This window comes from Brachionichthys hirsutus, chromosome 10 (assembly GCF_040956055.1).
Source record: "Brachionichthys hirsutus isolate HB-005 chromosome 10, CSIRO-AGI_Bhir_v1, whole genome shotgun sequence".
Classification (NCBI taxonomy): domain Eukaryota; kingdom Metazoa; phylum Chordata; class Actinopteri; order Lophiiformes; family Brachionichthyidae; genus Brachionichthys; species Brachionichthys hirsutus.
The window spans coordinates 11,850,152-11,873,072 of NC_090906.1; the positions used below are offsets into that span (position 1 = coordinate 11,850,152).

The window sequence follows — 22,921 nt, forward strand, 5'->3', positions numbered from 1 at the left end:
CGTACGAGCCCGAGTACGCCACCATCAAGGTGAGGCCGTCGGCCCCTTCGCCGGGGGGGGGGGGGGGGGGGGGGGGACATAGGACGGGGACGTAGGACGGGGACGTAGGTCGGGGACTTGCCTGCCCCGTCTACCCCCCAGCTGTTCTGGACGTGGACGAATGCTTTTTGTTTTCACTGCGCCCCTTTGTGGTTTTGTTGGCTCATTGTTCGCCGGCTCATCCAGCGGCGTGTAGAATTGGGGGCGTGTCCTTATAAATACACTCGTCGTACGCGGCGCCGGTCTGAAGGCCGGAGTCAAAAGATGAACGCTCAAAGGTCCGGGGGTGCTTGGATGGATGACAGGATGAGTGTGAGTCTGACGTGGGGGGGGGGGGGGAACGAGAGCTGCTGCTGAGGAACCGGATCAGATTAGCTGTCCGAAGTTGAAGGTTTGAATCCGAGGTGACCCGCGGGGTCGGATCAGAGGGACAGCAGCCGGACTCGACTTCCTCTCCGACACATTTAGTTTGTAAAGGACGAACAAAACAGAACCCGTTTCATCCTTGAAGCGTCATTTATCCAGAATCCTTTGATCTCTTCCTGCCTTGAGTGGTTGTCATAGCAACGCCCGTTTCTCTCATTCCTGCAGCAAGAGGTGGAGAACTTCAAGAAGGTCCACCTGATAAGCCGCGAACAGTTCGACTGCCTGACCCCCGAACCCCCCATCGACCCCAACCAGGAAGTCCCCCCGGGCCCCCCCCGGCCCCAGCAGAGTAAGAACCCAGAACCTGCTGAGATGCAAACCGTTAGCGGCAGGCTAGCCTAGCATCGTCGTCGGTTTTCAGCAGTTCTGTCTCGTGATTGGCTGAGACGAAGCTTCTCCTCCTCCTCCTCCTCAGTCGCCACAGACGCTTTAGCCAACAAGCTGTTCGGCGCCCCCGAGCCCTCCGCGATGGCCCGCTCGCTCCCCGCCACCGTGCCCGACTCCCCCAACTACCGCAGTGCCCGGACGCCGCGCACGCCGCGCACCCCCTCACCGGAAGGACCAGACCATGACGCCGCGTTTCTACCCGGTGGTGAAGGAAAGCCGGCCGGTGGACGCCAAGGTAGGGCGAGCGCCGTGGCGTGAGACGTTCCCGATGTTTCGGTGGGCTGACCCGCTAAACGTTTGAATCTCAAGACGCCGAGAAAGAGAAAGACTCGCCACAGCTCCAACCCCCCATGGAGTGTCACGTCGGCTGGGTGATGGACTCCAGGGAGCACCGCTCCCGCACGGCGTCCGTCAGGTGAGGCGCCCCCCGGGCGGCGGGCGGCGTTCGGTCCTGGCGATGACGCGATTGACCCCTGTACTGTTCTCCTCCTCCTCCTCTTCCTCCTCTCAGCTCCACCGCCAGCCCCTCGGAGGGCACCCCCGCCCTGGGTAACGTCGGCTGCACGCCGCAGTCCCTCCCCAAGTTCCAGCACCCGTCCCACGAGCTGCTGAAGGAGAACGGCTTCACGCAGCACGTCTACCACAAGTACCGCCGGCGCTGCCTGAACGGTACGGCGCGCTCCCCTTCCTCCGCCGCGCGGTCGTTTCCTCTTCGCCGCCGTTCGCCTTGTGGGTTTAACTGCGCGTCTTCCTCCAGAGCGGAAGCGGCTGGGAATCGGCCAATCGCAAGAGATGAACACGCTCTTCCGCTTCTGGTCGTTTTTCCTGCGAGACCACTTCAACAGGAAGATGTACGAGGAGTTCAAGCAGCTGGTGGTGGAGGGACGGGAAGGAGGGCTACAGGTGGGGGGCCTCGCTGACGCACTCGCACACCTGGTTTCTGCCGCTCGGTCCTCACAGGGGTGTTTCTGGGGGGGGGGATCCCCGTCAGGTACGGCTTGGAGTGTCTGTTCAGGTACTACAGCTACGGGCTGGAGCGGAAGTTCAGGCCGGACATCTTCAAGGACTTCCAGGAGGAGACGGTGAAGGACTACGAGGCCGGTGAGGAAGACGAGGAGTAGATCTCACGACACCCCCCCCCCCCCCCCCCCGGCTGCTAGTCCACTGAGACGGATGCGTCTCCGTTCGTCTGTCCCCAGGTCAGCTCTACGGGCTGGAGAAGTTCTGGGCCTTCCTCAAATACTCGAAAGCCAAGAGCCTGGAGATCGAGGGAAAGCTGCAGGGTTACTTAAGCAAGTTCAAGCGTCTGGAAGATTTCAGGGTTGACGTAAGTAAGACGACTCTTTGGTTTGAAAGGCGGTTCCAGCTGGAATGCAGGACGCACGGGGGGGGTTCGAGTCCCGGACCCGAATGAGGCTGTTCTCGTCGTCTGTTCTCTTCCCCCAGCCACCGATGGAGGAGAGAGGCCGCCGAAGACACTCGTCCGGCGGGGACGGGCGCCGCCGGCACCCCTCTCAGCCTTCCGGCCGGCCCCTCAGCCAGGCCGGCCCGGCCTCCGCCTCCGCCACGGCCAAGGACGACGATGCCAGCCCCCCCAGCCAGGAGGCCGCGGCCCCCGAACCAGACACTCAGACGCTGAAGTAGCTGCAGGCCTCGCCAGACGACATGGATCAACTCGAGCCGCGTCAGCCAGTCGCCACCAGGGGGCGGGGCAGCTCATTCAGAATGAGAAGCTTCTCCCCCTGTGGAAACTTTTGATTGATACGTGGCTTATTGATTAGCTTTACGGCCTTTTTGTCTGAAGGAGTGACGACGCAGACGGAGCTCTGATCTCCTTTCTATTTTCAAAGTGAACGCCCCCCCCCCCCCCCCCCCCTCCTCCTTTTTTTTTAAGTCTCTGGCGTCCCTCTTTGATCGTCTTTGTCCTGCTGGCTGACAGATTTTTGATTTCTTGCCCAGATCTCGGATTTTTAATTATGAGATTGTAGAAATATCAACAACACGGCATCAGAAATGACCCCCCCCCCACACATCCAACTGGGCCAAAGTGGATTTGAGCCAAGAGACGGACATTTCCATCCACAGATGTCCTCTTGAGCGGAGGGGGCGGAGCTTAAAAGTGATTTATTTCATGGACTTTGATGAGACATAAATCAATCCATTCGTGGACGGGATCTTTGAAAGTTGCCTTATTTTAATGGTTTTACTGCTTCTAACTTGTGCCCCCCCCCTTACTATTGATTGTACAGCGTTGAAGTCTTTCCCCCAGAGGCCACCAGGTGGTGCTACGTCTCCTGAACTGTCTTCCAGAAGACACTGGTCTGTCTGTCCCGTCCTGTTCCTGTTTGTCGTGCTTTTTTGTGCTGAAGCCAACCTGGTGGTGGTTTGATGCCCCCCCCCCCCAAAAAAAAAACACTTGAGTGGGGTGTAGAGCAGAGACGGGAGCGTCCCTAACCCCCCCCCCCTCAGACAAGCTGCATCCATCCTTTGACATCGATCCATCCATCCGTTGACGGTAGCGGTGATCGGGACTGGAATCATCGATCCGCATTACTTGAAGAAGCGACGGCCGTGAGGAGAAGCTCTGTCGCAGGTGCCCCCCCCCCCCCCCCCCCGGTGGCGACGCCTCTTGTTTCACACCCGGACGGCGATCCAGGTACAGATGTAGCAGCACGAGGGCGACGGACACGCGTCCCCCTGCGTCCGGCTGGAGGGAGGTTCCTTTCCTCCACTAATGTAAATGTGAATTTAGCAGATGAAGAGAAAACCGCAGCTTTTGTTTATAGATGATATATCTGCCTTACTTCTGTGTACTTTAACTTGTTTTGTTCTGTGCTCTCGCGATAATCTCTTATTGCTTTTTTGATTTCAATCTGCAGTGTTTCCGGCGTTCTTGTCGAGACGGCGGTTTGTGTCGCGCTGTTTGATGATTTTCAGAAATGGGAACACACAAACAGGAAAGGGAACGGCGACAGTTACTCGCTGCCAGGACTAAATCTGCGTCTGGCCCAGAGATCAGTCAGTGGAGGTTTTTTGTTTTTTTATGGGCGGAGCCGCTAAATCTTCTCTTCAAACCAAAATAATTGGGTTTTGTGTTTTAAATTCAACAAGGAGTTCCTAAAAGTCTTAACGTGTTGATATGCAAATGGACAATTTTCCATTTTCTACTTCAGTTTTTGCTCCTGAGCCGAACAGCACAGTTACATGAGCTGAAATGGATCTACTTAAGTTCCCAAGCCCCGACACTGTTGGAACATTCTGCTTCTTGTTTCTATGGACACCCCCCCCCCCCCGGCCCCGCTGGATGACGTCTTTGTCTTGTCTTGTGAATGCATGTTCTTCGCCTTCTTACGAATCCACGGAAATATGTAAATGCCAGAAATGCAAAGCTGTACGTTTTCTTTTTTGTTTGGTTACGTTTATCTTCAGGGAGCTCTGGATCTGTGTTTACTACAGATGAATAATAATGAGCGATGAGGACACTTGTTTCCCCCAAACCGGCGAAGCCTTGCAATGGGAGAAGTGGGGTGCGTGGGTGTGTGGGTGCATACACCACAGATCGCCTCTAGGGGGCGTCTTCCTGGGGGAGTCGCATGGTCCCACCCTCGGGTGGCCATCAGACATTTGAGGGAGTTTCTGGCAACGTGGAACTGCTTGCTGTCCAACAACCTGTAGGGGGCGCCACACCCGATTCCTGTCGGTTTTCCATTTGGCCTTCTGGCCGGACTCTGGATGGAGGAGTCGTAAACGAGGAGCGTTTGGGATGTCTGAGACTGGGAAAGAAAAAAAAAAGGACAAAATTGCATAAAGCCATATGAATAATGTCTAACTACATGAACCACGCAGATCGTTCATTACGTTACAATATCCGAGGCTTATCGTGAGGGAAAAAAAGCTGAAAACAAGGAAAAAAACAAAAAAAATATATAAAATGGAAAAATGTAAAATACTTGAATGAGATCTTGTATTATATCATTTAATATTCATAATATCTGCTTTGTAGGCTGATGTGATTCGCTATTAGTGTTATTTGTAATTTGTAGTAAATATGCTTTTCCTTTAATAAAGAAAAAAAACAAAAACAGCAAATGCTAACTCCTGACTTTCTTGTTTTGCTAGAATGAGAAATATCTCAGAACAAAGCAAATCCGGTTTTAACCCCATTACTAGAAAAACGGGTCGTTAAGACGCAGTTCTAGTCTAATCAGGAAAGACTGGAAATGTGGAGCTTTCCTAGTTGAAACTGGCACCACATTTATTTTACTAATCAACCAGCTCCCGATGACCACGTGGATTTCCACTTTGACATTTTTCTATAAGTTTTATGATTATTAGTTATTTTCACTGCTGTGGCACCATATTTAATTATTTAAGTCCAAATAAATATATGTAGCCTTAATATTGTGATCATCTCTTTTAATTTACCGATCGCAGCAAGCCCAGAAGGGAAGGAATTATAAGATTATAATCATTCATTCATATATTCATTCATTCAGACATGACTTTTTTTTTTTATTCTAACATGACATTAATTCATGAGTTTTATTTGACAGTTGTAAAAAAAAAAAAAAGGAGATAGCCTATATAGAAAGAGCAGTACTAGATATACATAATATTGTAATGATCCTTAGGGGAATATCATTATAAAGTTTGTGTTGTACTGTTCCTTTAAATGACGTGTTATGTACGCGCGCAGAGTGGGAAGTGAGAGAGAGCCGAGAGCGGAGAGTAGCGCGCTGCAGCGGAAGGTTCCTGGCGCGTACCTGTCAACCGGTACGTTTTTGCCGTACAAAGTGCGGTTTTTATGCATTCTAAGACGTGCACGGCGTAGAAGAACATCTGTACGGGAAAACGCACATTTGTAGCGTCCGTCAGACGCTGAAACAAGGACGAGATGTTCTCAGAACAAGCTTTTATTAATCGGTAACCCCGCCGCTAACAGAACGGATATCCTCTCCCGTCTCTCTCACCCCCCTCCACGCTCACACACACACCGCCCCTCCTCCCTGGATGCCTTCACTGACTCTCTGCAGAGTAGGAATCACGAACACGAACACGAACTGTTACAGTCCCATCCGGTCTGCACCGAATATCAAGAAACGTGAAAAACATGTTTCCCAATCACAAGCCAGCAAAGGTTTGTACTTTTCTGTCCCTGTTTGAAATTTAAATTACAAGCATCATGGATCGATACTTAAGTTTGGTTTACAAAAATAAACGTGCTAACAATTTTTTCCCCCCAAAATATCTGTTCTTATTTAAAAAATTAAATTACAAGCATTATTAATGGATATTTTAGTTTAGTTAAAATATCAAAATTGAACTGTATCCTAATTAATAATGTCCAACTATGTACATAAATAAACGCATTTGAAAAAAAAATATATGGTGTAAGGTTATTTTGTATTTTGTAAGGAAAAAATCAACGGTTTGTAAGGCCGTGGAGGCTTGGAGGTTGACAGGTGTGCGTGACGTGAGTTGGAGTTGGCGTGGGTTCCGGCCGTAACAGTGACCCTGTTAACGGTTCTGTTAGTGCTGGAATAAATCCTGTTAATGAATCCTCCTCTCCTGATTCATGGTTTGCACCAACGTTACAATATATATAGTATTAGATACAGGGGCGTCACTAGGTTTTAAGGACAGGGGGGGCTTAGCCCCCAGGAGATGCACAGGATGTGAGCAAATGTAGCGTACGAGCACAAAACCTCACAAACGGCTAACAAGGACTGAGAAATTATACATTATTATTATTTCAGTCTGTTTTAAACAACAATAAACAGGTTTAACCAGTAAGAGGATGTTTACAGCATTAACAATAAAATAAATGGCTCAAATTACAAGTTACTCGGTGGATGGAAGCATCAAAGAACGCCGTATATTTCTAAGAGTCGATCACTCTGTTGTGATTCTGAAGCTCGTCTTCTTCAATGACTGCAAGACTGTGAAGTCTTTTCTGGCTCGTTTGATGCAGCCAGGAATGCAACCGACGCAGTGCATCCGACGCAGTGCAACCGACGCAGGGCACTAAAGGACCTTTCACATGAGCAGCTGCTTACGGGCACTGTTAGGGCGACTTGGGTAGAACCTTCAGAGAGTAAAACATGTCTGAATCAAGGAGGTTGTGCAGAGACAATATATCTTTGGGAGAACATCCAGCCTCTGTTTCAGGCCACCAGAACCTCCTCTGTTTTCTGGCTGAAGTTCATTCAATTGTGATCCACTCAAGAAGTTCTCACATTTAGGCCTGCATGCTGGATGCCTTTTAGTAGCTCTGCATCTACTGCAGAATCTAAACTCAAGCCCCCCCCCCCCAAAAAAAAAACACTTGAGTGGGGTGTAGAGCAGAGACGGGAGCGTCCCTAACCCCCCCCCCCCCCCCCCTCAGACAAGCTGCATCCATCCTTTGACATCGATCCATCCATCCGTTGACGGTAGCGGTGATCGGGACTGGAATCATCGATCCGCATTACTTGAAGAAGCGACGGCCGTGAGGAGAAGCTCTGTCGCAGGTGCCCCCCCCCCCCCCCCCCCGGTGGCGACGCCTCTTGTTTCACACCCGGACGGCGATCCAGGTACAGATGTAGCAGCACGAGGGCGACGGACACGCGTCCCCCTGCGTCCGGCTGGAGGGAGGTTCCTTTCCTCCACTAATGTAAATGTGAATTTAGCAGATGAAGAGAAAACCGCAGCTTTTGTTTATAGATGATATATCTGCCTTACTTCTGTGTACTTTAACTTGTTTTGTTCTGTGCTCTCGCGATAATCTCTTATTGCTTTTTTGATTTCAATCTGCAGTGTTTCCGGCGTTCTTGTCGAGACGGCGGTTTGTGTCGCGCTGTTTGATGATTTTCAGAAATGGGAACACACAAACAGGAAAGGGAACGGCGACAGTTACTCGCTGCCAGGACTAAATCTGCGTCTGGCCCAGAGATCAGTCAGTGGAGGTTTTTTGTTTTTTGATGGGCGGAGCCGCTAAATCTTCTCTTCAAACCAAAATAATTGGGTTTTGTGTTTTAAATTCAACAAGGAGTTCCTAAAAGTCTTAACGTGTTGATATGCAAATGGACAATTTTCCATTTTCTACTTCAGTTTTTGCTCCTGAGCCGAACAGCACAGTTACATGAGCTGAAATGGATCTACTTAAGTTCCCAAGCCCCGACACTGTTGGAACATTCTGCTTCTTGTTTCTATGGACACCCCCCCCCCCCCCCCCGGCCCCGCTGGATGACGTCTTTGTCTTGTCTTGTGAATGCATGTTCTTCGCCTTCTTACGAATCCACGGAAATATGTAAATGCCAGAAATGCAAAGCTGTACGTTTTCTTTTTTGTTTGGTTACGTTTATCTTCAGGGAGCTCTGGATCTGTGTTTACTACAGATGAATAATAATGAGCGATGAGGACACTTGTTTCCCCCAAACCGGCGAAGCCTTGCAATGGGAGAAGTGGGGTGCGTGGGTGTATGGGTGCATACACCACAGATCGCCTCTAGGGGGCGTCTTCCTGGGGGAGTCGCATGGTCCCACCCTCGGGTGGCCATCAGACATTTGAGGGAGTTTCTGGCAACGTGGAACTGCTTGCTGTCCAACAACCTGTAGGGGGCGCCACACCCGATTCCTGTCGGTTTTCCATTTGGCCTTCTGGCCGGACTCTGGATGGAGGAGTCGTAAACGAGGAGCGTTTGGGATGTCTGAGACTGGGAAAGAAAAAAAAAAGGACAAAATTGCATAAAGCCATATGAATAATGTCTAACTACATGAACCACGCAGATCGTTCATTACGTTACAATATCCGAGGCTTATCATGAGGGAAAAAAAGCTGAAAACAAGGAAAAAAACAAAAAAAATATATAAAATGGAAAAATGTAAAATGCTTGAATGAGATCTTGTATTATATCATTTAATATTCATAATATCTGCTTTGTAGGCTGATGTGATTCGCTATTAGTGTTATTTGTAATTTGTAGTAAATATGCTTTTCCTTTAATAAAGAAAAAAAACAAAAACAGCAAATGCTAACTCCTGACTTTCTTGTTTTGCTAGAATGAGAAATATCTCAGAACAAAGCAAATCCGGTTTTAACCCCATTACTAGAAAAACGGGTCGTTAAGACGCAGTTCTAGTCTAATCAGGAAAGACTGGAAATGTGGAGCTTTCCTAGTTGAAACTGGCACCACATTTATTTTACTAATCAACCAGCTCCCGATGACCACGTGGATTTCCACTTTGACATTTTTCTATAAGTTTTATGATTATTAGTTATTTTCACTGCTGTGGCACCATATTTAATTATTTAAGTCCAAATAAATATATGTAGCCTTAATATTGTGATCATCTCTTTTAATTTACCGATCGCAGCAAGCCCAGAAGGGAAGGAATTATAAGATTAAAGCCGCAAGCGGCGTTGTAGGCCCTCGCCGGCCGACAGGCCGTTGAGCTGACCCGCCGACGCACGCCGCTTTTGTCCTGAGTGCTTCGCAAGTGTTTAGATTTGAGCTGCATGAGTAGCTCACAGTTTAGTCAAATCGTTATTTGGATTATATGGCCATCTGCCATCAGGAGTTTCAATCCAATATGGCCGCCTTCCTGTGTGTCTGGGGGCGTGGCCATATTTTTTTTTTTTTTGCACTGACATGACGCATGTCTGTACCAAATTTCGTGGCTGTCCGACAAAGTTGGCGTCGGACCCCTCCCCATAGGAGGGGTTGCCATCGCCATGGCAACAGCGTAAAAACAACAACATGGTTACGATTGTGTTTTTTGTTCGGGACCACATGAGGGACTTTTCTGGTAAGTTTCAATCATTTCTGGCAAAGTGTTTTTTTAATTCCCATTAAATTTTTGTTATCGTTCTCTAGGGGGCGCTGTAAGGCTGATTGTCAAAGTTTCCCTTTTAAAGTGTCCAGGTAGGAAGGGTCAATCAGTGTTTAAAATTTGGTTTGGATTGGATTGTGTGTGTGTGCAAACGCTGACTCAGCAGTTTTTAAAATTATATCCAATATGGCCGCCTTCCTGTGTGTCTGGGGGCGTGGCCATAATACTTTTTTTTTTTTGCCTTGACTTGACGCATGTGTGTACCGAATTTCGTGGCTGTCCGACAAAGTTGGCGTCGGACCCCCCATAGGCACAATGCATTGTGATTTTTGTAGGTGGCGCTGACGCGCCACTTTTTCATGCCCAATTTTAAAACACATAAAATAATTAATTTTTCGCCGGTTCTGAGCTTGGTTCAAAGTTTGGTGAGTTTTCGAGCATGTTCAGGGGGTCAAATTGCCGTTTAAACAGCAGAACAAAGAAGAAGAATAAAGAATTAAAGCCGCAAGCGGCGTTGTAGGCCCTCGCCGGCCGACAGGCCGTTGAGCTGACCCGCCGACGCGCGCCGCTTTTGTCCTGAGTGCTTCACAAGTGTTTAGATTTGAGCTGCATTGGTAGCTCACAGTTTAGTCAAATCGTTATTTGGATTATATGGCCATCTGCCGTCAGGAGTTTCAATCCAATATGGCCGCCTTCCTGTGTGTCTGGGGGCGTGGCCACAATACATTTTTTTTTTGCCCTGACATGACGCATGTCTGTACCGAATTTCGTGGCTGTCCGACAAAGTTGGCGTCGGACCCCTCCCCATAGGAGGGGTTGCCATCGCCATGGCAACAGCGTAAAAACAACATGGTTACGATTGTGTTTTTTGATCGGGACCACATGAGGGACTTTTCTGGTAAGTTTCAATCATTTCTGGCAAAGTATTTTTTTAATTCCCATTCAATTTTTGTTATCGTTCTCTAGGGGGCGCTGTAAGGCCGATTGTCAAAGTTTCCCTTTTAAAGTGTCCAGGCAGGAAGGGTCAATAAGTGTTTAAAATTTGGTTTGGATTGGAGTGTGTGTGTGTGCAAACGCTGACTCAGCAGTTTTTAAAATTATATCCAATATGGCCGCCTTCCTGTGTGTCTGGGGGCGTGGCCATAATACTTTTTTTTTTTTGCCCTGACTTGACGCATGTGTGTACCGAATTTCGTGGCTGTCCGACAAAGTTGGCGTCGGACCCCCCATAGGCACAACGCATTGTGATTTTTGTAGGTGGCGCTAGCGCGCCACTTTTTCATGCCCAATTTTAAAACACATAAAATAATTAATTTTTCGCCGGTTCTGAGCTTGGTTCAAAGTTTGGTGAGTTTTCGAGCATGTTCAGGGGGTCAAATTGCCGTTTAAACAGCAGAATAAAGAATAAAGAATAAAGAATAAAGAAAAAAGAAGAATAAAGAATTTTTGCAAAAACAATATAACTTTTTTTCTGAGTGTGCGATTTCTACACAAAATACATTTTCGGAATGGTCTCGACGAGGGCTACGCGTCTGTGGGGGCACACAAACACGAGTTGACTCGCTGCGCTCGTCAACTCGTGTTTGTGGATCTCTGTGTGTGTGCATTTGTGTTGTTTAGTGTCGGGGTGTGTGTGTGTGCTGTTGAGTGTCGGTGTGTGTGTGCGTGAGTGTGTTGGTCGTCCTCAACAGCATGGCAAAGTTGGATGCCGAGGGTTGACGAGCTGCGCTCGTCAACTTTGTCGAGGGTTGACTCGCTACGCTCGTCAACTTGTCTTCTGCGTTGCAAAAGCAATAGCCCCTTACGCCTAGAATAGGCGCTCGGGCCTAATTAATTTTTTTGCCCTGACATGACGCATGTCTGTACCGAATTTCGTGGCTGTCCGACAAAGTTGGCGTCGGACCCTTCCCCATAGGAGGGGTTGCCATCGCCACGGCAACACCGTAAAACCAACAACATGGTTACGATTGTGTTTTTTGATCGGGACCACATGAGGGACTTTTCTGGTAAGTTTCAATCATTTCTGGCAAAGTGTGTTTTTAATTCCCATTCAATTTTTGTTATCGTTCTCTAGGGGGCGCTGTAAGGCTGATTGTCAAAGTTTCCCTTTTAAAGTGTCCAGGTAGGAAGGGTCAATAAGTGTTTAAAATTTGGTTTGGATTGGAGTGTGTGTGTGTGCAAACGCTGACTCTGCAGTTTTTAAAATTATATCCAATATGGCCGCCTTCCTGTGTGTCTGGGGGCGTGGCCATAATACTTTTTTTTTTTTGCCCTGACTTGACGCATGTGTGTACCGAATTTCGTGGCTGTCCGACAAAGTTGGCGTCGGACCCCCCATAGGCACAATGCATTGTGATTTTTGTAGGTGGCGCTAGCGCGCCACTTTTTCATGCCCAATTTCAAAACACATAAAATAATTAATTTTTCGCCGGTTCTGAGCTTGGTTCAAAGTTTGGTGAGTTTTCGAGCATGTTCAGGGGGTCAAATTGCCGTTTAAACAGCAGAATAAAGAATAAAGAAGAATAAAGAAGAAAGAATTTTTGCAAAAACAATATAACTTTTTTTCTGAGTATGCGATTTCTACACAAAATACGTTTTTGGAATGGTCTCGACGAGGGCTACGCGTCTGTGGGGGCACACAAACACGAGTTGACGAGCTTCGCTCGTCAACTCGTGTTTGTGTGTGTGTGTGTGTGTCTGTGTGTCTGTGTTGTTTAGTGTCGGGGTGTGTGTGTGTGTGCTGTTGAGTGTCGTGGGTGTGGGCGTGGGTGTGTTGGTCGCCCGATGGTTGACTCGCTGCGCTCGTCAACCATCGGAAGACAGTTACAAACACGAGTTGACTCGCTGCGCTCGTCAACTCGTGTTTGTGGATCTCTGTGTGTGTGCATTTGTGTTGTTTAGTGTCGGGGTGTGTGTGTGTGCTGTTGAGTGTCGGTGTGTGTGTGCGTGAGTGTGTTGGTCGTCCTCAACAGCATGGCAAAGTTGGATGCCGAGGGTTGACGAGCTGCGCTCGTCAACTTTGTCGAGGGTTGACTCGCTACGCTCGTCAACTTGTCTTCTGCGTTGCAAAAGCAATAGCCCCTTACGCCTAGAATAGGCGCTCGGGCCTAATAAAGAATAAAGAATAAAGAATTTTTGCAAAAACAATATAACTTTTTTTCTGAGTATGCGATTTTTACACAAAATACATCGATGTCTGTGTGTGTGCGTGTGTGTTGTTGAGTGTCGGTGTGTGTGTGTGTGCTGTTGAGTGTCGGTGTGTGTGTGCGTGAGTGTGTTGGATGCCGAGGGTTGACGAGCTGCGCTCGTCAACTTTGTCGAGGGTTGACGAGCTGCGCTCGTCAACTTTGTCGAGAGTTGACGAGCTGCGCTCGTCAACTTGTCGTCTTCTGCGTTGCAAAAGCAATAGCCCCTTACGCCTAGTATAGGCGCTCGGGCCTAATTATAATCATTCATTCATATATTCATTCATTCAGACATGACTTTTTTTTTTTATTCTAACATGACATTAATTCATGAGTTTTATTTGACAGTTGTAAAAAAAAAAAAAAGGAGATAGCCTATATAGAAAGAGCAGTACTAGATATACATAATATTGTAATGATCCTTAGGGGAATATCATTATAAAGTTTGTGTTGTACTGTTCCTTTAAATGACGTGTTATGTACGCGCGCAGAGTGGGAAGTGAGAGAGAGCCGAGAGCGGAGAGTAGCGCGCTGCAGCGGAAGGTTCCTGGCGCGTACCTGTCAACCGGTACGTTTTTGCCGTACAAAGTGCGGTTTTTATGCATTCTAAGACGTGCACGGCGTAGAAGAACATCTGTACGGGAAAACGCACATTTGTAGCGTCCGTCAGACGCTGAAACAAGGACGAGATGTTCTCAGAACAAGCTTTTATTAATCGGTAACCCCGCCGCTAACAGAACGGATATCCTCTCCCGTCTCTCTCACCCCCCTCCACGCTCACACACACCCCGCCCCTCCTCCCTGGATGCCTTCACTGACTCTCTGCAGAGTAGGAATCACGAACACGAACACGAACTGTTACAGTCCCATCCGGTCTGCACCAAATATCAAGAAACGTGAAAAACATGTTTCCCAATCACAAGCCAGCAAAGGTTTGTACTTTTCTGTCCCTGTTTGAAATTTAAATTACAAGCATCATGGATCGATACTTAAGTTTGGTTTACAAAAATAAACGTGCTAACAATTTTTTTCCCCCAAAATATCTGTTCTTATTTAAAAATTTAAATTACAAGCATTATTAATGGATACTTTAGTTTAGTTAAAATATCAAAATTGAACTGTATCCTAATTAATAATGTCCAACTATGTACATAAATAAACGCATTTGAAAAAAAAATATATGGTGTAAGGTTATTTTGTATTTTGTAAGGAAAAAATCAACGGTTTGTAAGGCCGTGGAGGCTTGGAGGTTGACAGGTGTGCGTGACGTGAGTTGGAGTTGGCGTGGGTTCCGGCCGTAACAGTGACCCTGTTAACGGTTCTGTTAGTGCTGGAATAAATCCTGTTAATGAATCCTCCTCTCCTGATTCATGGTTTGCACCAACGTTACAATATATATAGTATTAGATACAGGGGCGTCACTAGGTTTTAAGGACAGGGGGGGCTTAGCCCCCAGGAGATGCACAGGATGTGAGCAAATGTAGCGTACGAGCACAAAACCTCACAAACGGCTAACAAGGACTGAGAAATTATACATTATTATTATTTCAGTCTGTTTTAAACAACAATAAACAGGTTTAACCAGTAAGAGGATGTTTACAGCATTAACAATAAAATAAATGGCTCAAATTACAAGTTACTCGGTGGATGGAAGCATCAAAGAACGCCGTCTATTTCTAAGAGTGGATCACTCTGTTGTGATTCTGAAGCTCGTCTTCTTCACTGACTGCAAGACTGTGAAGTCTTTTCTGGCTCGTTTGATGCAGCCAGGAATGCAACCGACGCAGTGCATCCGACGCAGTGCAACCGACGCAGGGCACTAAAGGACCTTTCACATGAGCAGCTGCTTACGGGCACCGTTAGGGCGACTTGGGTAGAACCTTCAGAGAGTAAAACATGTCTGAATCAAGGAGGTTGTGCAGAGACAATATATCTTTGGGAGAACATCCAGCCTCTGTTTCAGGCCACCAGAACCTCCTCTGTTTTCTGGCTGAAGTTCATTCAATTGTGATCCACTCAAGAAGTTCTCACATTTAGGCCTGCATGCTGGATGCCTTTTAGTAGCTCTGCATCTACTGCAGAATCTAAACTCAAGCTCGCCAGCCATCTTATCCACGCAAGGGAAAAGTAACTCTCTTTTCACTGTGTCTGAGTTCTATTCAGTGCGTGAACCTGCAGGTTCCTCCAGGTTCTGCAGGTTCTACAGGTCTCTGCCCCTGATTCAGGGAGAATGTGGGCGTGGCACAGGGCTGTGGTTCTCTCATAGCTCCATGGCTAATGCGTCTGTGCGTTTCCTTTAAGTGTGTCACACAATAACTAAATGTTACTACCAGCAGTGATAAACGTACTTTGTCGAAAAACTTTATTTTATCCATTCTTCATCCATCCGTTCACGTTCTTCTCCTAAAGCTCTTCTATGATGTTCTGTGTGGTTCAAACACGCTGAAGGGACCGACGTCCTACAAGTAGCGCGGCCACAGGGAAAACGTGGACCTTGTTTCAGTGATGTGGGCATTCTCTATAGGAACAGGTGGAACGGGTTCTCTATACCTTACGTCATGAAGTGAGGGGAAACTGATTCATGATCAGATTTAAGTAAATAATGACAGGTTACATGTTTTTAAACATATATTCTGGCGGCTTTAATAGAATATGTCGGCATTTTTTGGTCACTGAACAAAAAAAAAAAAAAAAAAATTTTTTTTTTTTTTATAAAACAACCCAAAATTATTTAGGGGGGCTTAAGAATATTTTAGGGGGGCTTCAGCCCCCCTAATCAGTGGCCAAACACGCCACTGATTAGATATACAGTAGTATTGTTAAGAGGCAAAACGTCATATAGAGCTAAATGAAAAATAGAAGTACACAGTAGTAACTGAATGCCTGGACATGGGGACACGTTTTACCCTCCATATCTGTCTCGGTCCTTCGGGTGATTTCTGTTTCCGTCTGGTGGGCGTCAGTGACGTCAGCCTCTTTAAATGTCCCTGCAGACGCCCTCCCGTCTCCCGTCTCCAGCCGCAGCCATGGCGTTGGCAGGTAAAGTCGCCGCAGTGACCGGCGCAGCGATGGGGATCGGGAAAGCGATGGCGGAGCTCCTCCTGCAACACGGAGCGAAGGTAATAAGAAAAAAGAATCCTAAAGGAGTAAAGAGGACCCGAATATAGTTGGTTCTGACGTGTCAGATGCTCCAGATGTTGGCCGGGGCGGGCCCACCGGGGCCCATCCTGATTCCTGCGCTTCTTCAGCTTTTGGAGAAAGTCTGCGCGTCCGCGCAAAAAGCAAATCAAACGCGTAAAAGTATAGCGCAAGGGGAAAACTGGAGCGCGGGCACCGACCAGTAAGACCTTTGAACGCACGAGTTCAAACCGTTTCAGACTGTTTTTACCGTGTAAAACATTTTTCATTAAGTGTAAGAAGGATCTGGAGATACTTTGCTCGCCTTGTTTTACACCCAGAAACCGTCTGTGACGCATCTGCTTTGGATTTGCTCAACTTAATGTCTTCAGAAAAGATGTATATCTTTAACTTTATAATTATCTTGGGGAAAGACTTGATACATAAGTGTAAGTTTGGAAAACAAGAACCATTTATTTAATGTCTTGAAGTTTGCATGCAGCAGCTACAAGCTTTGGTAGCCCCCCCCCCCCCCCCCCCCACAGTTAATCAGTAACTGTAACTGGTTATAAAAGTTAGTCTCAGCGGAAAAATCATTGTTTAAAGCTTGATTTGGGGCTCTTAGTTTTTATGGATCAGTGGATCATTTAAAATCAATTTCAATTAAAATACTGTAAAAACAGTAGATCTAAAGGAAGAAATAACTGTAATTACTTAATTTAAAGGTCCCACATTATTAAAAACTCACTTTTCCCATCTATTATGGTGAATAAACCATCCAGTCAATCCTGCGTAGTTTACCGTCTGGAAGAAATCTCTCCCGGCTTGACGTGTGTGTCGTTTGGACTGACGGCGTGTGCGTGTGTCGTTTGGACTGACGGCGTGTGCGTGTCGTTTGGACTGACGGCGTGTGCGTGTGTCGTTTGGACTGACGGCGTGTGCGTGTCGTTTGGACTGACGGCGTGTGCGTGTGTCGTTTGGACTGACGGCGTGTGCGTGTGTCGTTTGGACTGACGGCGTGTGCGTGTCGTTTGGACTGACGGCGTGTGCGTGTGTCGTTTGGACTGACGGCGTGTGCGTGTCGTTTGGACTGACGGCGTGTGCGTGTGTCGTTTGGACTGACGGCGTGTGCGTGTCGTTTGGACTGACGGCGTGTGCGTGTCGTTTGGACTGACGGCGTGTGCGTGTCGTTTGGACTGACGGCGTGTGCGTGTGTCGTTTGGACTGACGGCGTGTGCGTGTGTCGTTTGGACTGATGGCGTGTGTGTGTGTCGTTTGGATTGACGGCGTGTGCGTGTCGTTTGGACTGACGGCGTGTGCGTGTCGTTTGGACTGACGGCGTGTGCGTGTGTCGTTTGGACTGACGGCGTGTGCGTGTGTCGTTTGGACTGACGGCGTGTGCGTGTCGTTTGGACTGACGGCGTGTGCGTGTCGTTTGGACTGACGGCGTGTGCGTGTGTCGTTTGGACTGACGGCGTGTGCGTGTCGTTTGGACTGACGGCGTGTGCGTGTGTCGTTTGGACTGACGGCGTGTGCGTGTGTCGTTTGGACTGACGGCGTGTGCGTGTCGTTTGGACTGACGGCGTGTGCGTGTGTCGTTTGGACTGACGGCGTGTGCGTGTCGTTTGGACTGACGGCGTGTGCGTGTGTCGTTTGGACTGACGGCGTGTGCGTGTGTCGTTTGGACTGACGGCGTGTGCGTGTCGTTTGGACTGACGGCGTGTGCGTGTGTCGTTTGGACTGACGGCGTGTGCGTGTCGTTTGGACTGACGGCGTGTGCGTGTCGTTTGGACTGACGGCGTGTGCGTGTGTCGTTTGGACTGACGGCGTGTGCGTGTGTCGTTTGGACTGACGGCGTGTGCGTGTCGTTTGGACTGACGGCGTGTGCGTGTGTCGTTTGGACTGACGGCGTGTGCGTGTCGTTTGGACTGACGGCGTGTGCGTGTGTCGTTTGGACTGACGGCGTGTGCGTGTGTCGTTTGGACTGACGGCGTGTGCGTGTGTCGTTTGGACTGACGGCGTGTGCGTGTCGTTTGGACTGACGGCGTGTGCGTGTGTCGTTTGGACTGACGGCGTGTGCGTGTGTCGTTTGGACTGACGGCGTGTGCGTGTGTCGTTTGGACTGACGGCGTGTGCGTGTCGTTTGGACTGACGGCGTGTGCGTGTCGTTTGGACTGACGGCGTGTGTGTGTGTGTCGTTTGGATTGACGGCGTGTGCGTGTCGTTTGGACTGACGGCGTGTGCGTGTCGTTTGGACTGACGGCGTGTGCGTGTGTCGTTTGGACTGACGGCGTGTGCGTGTGTCGTTTGGACTGATGGCGTGTGTGTGTGTCGTTTGGATTGACGGCGTGTGCGTGTCGTTTGGACTGACGGCGTGTGCGTGTCGTTTGGACTGACGGCGTGTGCGTGTGTCGTTTGGACTGACGGCGTGTGCGTGTGTCGTTTGGACTGACGGCGTGTGCGTGTCGTTTGGACTGACGGCGTGTGCGTGTCGTTTGGACTGACGGCGTGTGCGTGTGTCGTTTGGACTGACGGCGTGTGCGTGTCGTTTGGACTGACGGCGTGTGCGTGTGTCGTTTGGACTGACGGCGTGTGCGTGTCGTTTGGACTGACGGCGTGTGCGTGTGTCGTTTGGACTGACGGCGTGTGCGTGTGTCGTTTGGACTGACGGCGTGTGCGTGTCGTTTGGACTGACGGCGTGTGCGTGTGTCGTTTGGACTGACGGCGTGTGCGTGTCGTTTGGACTGACGGCGTGTGCGTGTCGTTTGGACTGACGGCGTGTGCGTGTGTCGTTTGGACTGACGGCGTGTGCGTGTCGTTTGGACTGACGGCGTGTGTGTGTCGTTTGGACTGACGGCGTGTGCGTGTCGTTTGGACTGACGGCGTGTGCGTGTCGTTTGGACTGACGGCGTGTGCGTGTGTCGTTTGGACTGACGGCGTGTGCGTGTCGTTTGGACTGACGGCGTGTGTGTGTCCTGGTTCCGTGCAGGTCGCCCTCCTGGATGTGAACGAAACCGCAGGCAAGAATTTGAAGGAGGTCCTGTCCGAACAGTTTGGACCGGAGAGCGTTCTGTTTGTCGCCTGTGACGTTGGGTCGGAGGAGCAGTTCAGAGGTAACGCCTGCACATGCCGTAAATGCCCTCAACGGTAAATGGCCCTAACTGCTCTCTCCATCTCTTCTCAAGATGCGCTGCAGAAGACAGCGGACATCTTTGGAGGACTCGACATCCTGTGCAACAACGCCGGCATCCTGAACGAAACTCTGCCGGAGGAAACCGTCTCCGTCAACCTTGTAAGAGGAGCAGCGGGCCGGTCGGCGCCGCCCTCGGTTTCTTGTTCTACTGTGCAACGCTGGCGTCTCCGCTGACGCCTCTTCTCGCCTCGCAGGTGGCCGTCATCAGGGGCACCTACCTGGCCACGGAGCTCATGCGCAAGTTGAACGGCGATCGAGGCGGGGTGATCGTCAACACGGCGTCGGTCGCAGGTGCAGATGATGATTCTTTTTTTAAGTTAGCGGCATGTCCTGTGCTCCTTTGAAGTTGCACGGAGTCGGATGGAGCAGTTAATGCTCTACCTGCACTTTTATTCCATCTCTCCTTTGGTGGACGGACTTGTCTGTCATCAGAACCGAACTGATGCGACGTGCCTTTATTGCAGAGCTCAGGCTCAAAGCGGGTCGACCAGAACTTCCACGGTGCTGCTATTTGGGGCTTTTGTTGTGTTTTATGTTCGCTGCTCTCATCCTGCAGGTCTTCTTCCTCTGACGTGTTGCCCCGTCTACACGGCAACCAAGCACGGGGTGATCGGCTTCACTCGGAGTGTTGCGGTAAGGGAAGTTCTCTGTAGGACTCTTGTGTCCTTCAATCTGACCCTGGCCTGGCTGGACATGTGGCCGGTTAGCACGCTAACGGTCAGGTGTTTCGGACAGGTCCGCCCATCGGTCCTCGCATTACACCTTAAAGGCTAACATTTTGTCGCCAGGCCGCCTTTGCTGCGTTAGGCTACGGTGTAAGAGTCAACGCCCTCTGTCCAACGTTTGTCCAAACTGACCTCTTCTCCACCACCACGTCTCACCTGGGACAGTTCTCCGAGCTGCGTGAGGTCAAAGAGCAGTTGGTAGCCACGCTGGGGGTCCTGAGGTGAGTGAATTACCAGAAGAGACGGGAGCACTAACCGTGTTGCAGACCTTTGAATTCACGGAGGTTCTCTTTGTCCTCAGTGTCTCTGAAACCGTGGCGCCCATCCTGGATCTGGTGACCGACGAAACAAAGAATGGCGAGGCCTTCGTTGTGTCCCCCAAAGAAAAAAAATATGTTACTTTCCCCACAGCAATGGATTATCTTTAAAAAAAAAACAGGAGTAACCTGACCTAGAATCTAGAAGGTCAATGATTGATTTCAGAGTCGTGTTCACGGTCGTCTGTGTGTTTGTCCAGCGAAGCAGCCAATAGAAATGCTTGTGGAAGAGATGTTTGCGCTTCCTGTCGGGTTCTTCCGCTGCTGATCTGTGAGCAGAACTTCATTAAAACTGGCGGGACTTTAATTTGTCTCTTTTGCATCTGGATCGCGCAATTCGGGTGAAATAAATGAAGTAAATGAATGAGAGGTGAAGTACTTGTTCTACTGTCTGCCACAAAGAAGATGCTGAGTATTCCTAAGGTCGCTGTAGTATCACAAGTATTCGGCTGATCCGTGGAAAGATTCCGGCGAGCTCGGCAAAGCTTTGAATTGTTTGTTCCGATCTCCACCCTGTTTGCAGCTGCTGCTTCAGCGCCGAATGATCTAAGCCCGGTCTGCATAGTTGAGGTTCCTGGAACTGGGGAAGTTCCAGGAACCCCCCCCCCCCCCAAAAAAAACAAACAAACCATGAACGCTCACAGATGGGGTTACAAAAGGTTCTAACAATATTTACATGCCCACATGAGCCTTTATTGGCCATTGTAAGGATGCAACCTGAAGGGGTCGTCTACTGTTTCCTGTATTCTAATATGTTTCCACACATTATGACATTTTTGAAGGCGGTCCGTCACGTCGTACCTGAAGCCTCTCAATATGTAATATATCGACGGATTCCCTGAGCCAGGCTCGAAACTCAGCTGGAGAGTCGGATTTCCACAAAATGCACCTTTCCGCAATAACCGTACCATAAGTTATCACCGCGTTGAATTGCGATCAAGATTTTCCAAAGTATGCTCGAGTACCCAAACAGAGCAGTTCCCGGATCAGGGATTGATGCCTCATGTCCAATTCGTCTTCAGCTCAAAGTGGTCGCTCTGCCTGAGGAGGCTGCGGAAGACTTTCTCAGCATAGCGGAAGAAGTTCCTGTTCTGCTCCAAGTCCTGGGCGTTAATGATGCGGATCGCCAGGGCCTGCTGAATGGCCGCGGCCTCGCAGGGATGATGCTGCACGCTGTGACTCACGTTCCTCCCTGGCTCGATGACCAGCAGGCCCTGCTCCGCTTCCCTGCCGTCTCCAGAAGAACCGGCGCCCTCGGTCGATCCGTTTCTTTGACGCGTTCTGCTGATGATGATTCTGGGTGATGTTTCATCCGTTGAGTTCCCTGGACTGAGCAGGCCTTCATCAGTTGAACGGCTCGGATTGGTTCTGTCACCTGCGTTGGTTTGTTTTGGTCCGGCGGCTCCGGGTTTTCCGGGTCCCGGAGCTGGCGTCTCCCGAATGTTTCTGTTGAGGTACGCTGCGTAGCCCTGAATCAGACGCGTTAACCCCGATTTATAGGACCAGCGCAGCGACATCGCTGATCCTACTGGGACGGAACCCAGACGGACCTGTCGGAACAAAGAGACCAGAGATCCGATCAGCACCTCAGGTATGTCAAAGGGTGAGCTGCAACTGCTTTTTCATTGACCACAGTCTAATCATCTATTCTGGGCTCCGCCCGTCCGTCCATCACTGGAGGATGGACACATCCGTCCATCCTCCAGTGATGGACGGACGTGTCTCAATTTCCAGACCTCCCTCTCCCCGGGCCGGAACAGCTGGAGGAGGTGTCCGGGTGTCCGGCTCACCCCCGAGCTCCTCACCTTGTCTCGAAGGGAGAACCCAGGCCCCCTGCAGAATGTAGACGGACTGGTAAATCAAGAGATTCGCCTTGTGTGTGTGTGTATGGGGGGGGGGGGATCTTTTTCTGGGTTGGAAAAGGAGCATTTGGCTTGATGTGGACAGAAGCAGAGAGTCTCCCGGACGTGCAAACCCTCGTCTTCCTCACCAGGAGAACTCTCCCAGGGATTCCCCTGTTTCCACCTGCAGCACCAAACACCCCACAGGGGGGGGGGGCTCCCTCTGCAGCCTGCCCCTCGTCTCACCTGGTGGATTCTCAGGTGCACGTGAAACGCCGCGCCCGTCAGCCACTGCTGCATGGACAGCGAGCTCATTCTCTTCTTGTTGGTCATCCTCTCGTAGTGATCCAGCAGCTCCAGCGTCAGCCAGCGGTCAAACTGCTCCGTGCTTTCCGCCATCTCGTCCCGGCCGTTGGCGATGCTCGGCAGCAGCTTTAGGTAGCGCTGGACGATCCAGCCGATCCTGGATGAACTGCTGACGCCCAAAAGCATCTTAGTCTGGGCTTTCTTCGGGGACGATGCGTCACCCTCTGCGGATCCCTGCGCTCGGACCTGGGGGGGGGGTAACCGGAATTTGGAGATCTTACTTCAAGGCGTGTGTCCATTTAGCAGCCATTTGTCAAAAGGTAACCTCAAACAAAGAATCGAAACCCTGTGTGGGTATGAGGTAGACGCCCCCCCCCCTGATGGACAGGGGGGGTGGAGAAGGTTGACATGAACACAAAGAGATTTACGTACTTGTTGGGCGACCTGGTCGAAGAGCATGGACAGAGCTAGAGCGATGACCCCGACCCCCCCGTGGACGACCCTGCGGCCCCCCAGCCTCTCCGTCAGGTTGAGGTTGAACGCAGACTGCTGCTCCTGGCTCATGCTTCTCTGTA

The 22,921-nt window shown here is 49.7% G+C and overlaps 2 protein-coding genes across 2 annotated transcripts in view; both read left to right on the plus strand.

Moving 5' to 3' along the window:
* Positions 1-2,618, plus strand: part of larp1 (La ribonucleoprotein 1, translational regulator) — a 12,360-nt gene extending 9,742 nt beyond the window's left edge. The window contains 12 exon segments of the mRNA XM_068744391.1: positions 9-29; positions 631-754; positions 881-1,011; positions 1,013-1,087; positions 1,162-1,201; positions 1,204-1,267; positions 1,364-1,521; positions 1,610-1,734; positions 1,736-1,755; positions 1,844-1,953; positions 2,052-2,179; positions 2,299-2,618. Of these exon segments, the coding sequence (XP_068600492.1) occupies positions 9-29; positions 631-754; positions 881-1,011; positions 1,013-1,087; positions 1,162-1,201; positions 1,204-1,267; positions 1,364-1,521; positions 1,610-1,734; positions 1,736-1,755; positions 1,844-1,953; positions 2,052-2,179; positions 2,299-2,496 (1,194 nt within the window). The 3' untranslated portion in view covers positions 2,497-2,618.
* A 13,255-nt stretch (positions 2,619-15,873) lies between these two features.
* Positions 15,874-20,546, plus strand: zgc:56585 (uncharacterized protein LOC393297 homolog). Its single transcript, XM_068744758.1, has 7 exons — positions 15,874-15,966; positions 18,954-19,077; positions 19,150-19,256; positions 19,352-19,448; positions 19,714-19,790; positions 19,946-20,103; positions 20,184-20,546. Exons 1-7 carry the CDS (start codon positions 15,874-15,876, stop codon positions 20,308-20,310), a joined length of 783 nt encoding a protein of 260 aa, XP_068600859.1. The 3' UTR covers positions 20,311-20,546.
* Positions 20,547-22,921: the final 2,375 nt, after the last annotated feature.

Bases quoted from the DNA above. Each gene is read 5' to 3' on its own strand.
- zgc:56585 (XM_068744758.1), top strand. From the start codon at position 15,874: ATGGCGTTGGCAGGTAAAGTCGCCGCAGTGACCGGCGCAGCGATGGGG. The intron at 19,449-19,713 runs GTGCAGATGATG...CTCATCCTGCAG, and splicing joins CAACACGGCGTCGGTCGCAG to GTCTTCTTCCTCTGACGTGT. The intron at 19,791-19,945 runs GTAAGGGAAGTT...TTTTGTCGCCAG, and splicing joins GCTTCACTCGGAGTGTTGCG to GCCGCCTTTGCTGCGTTAGG.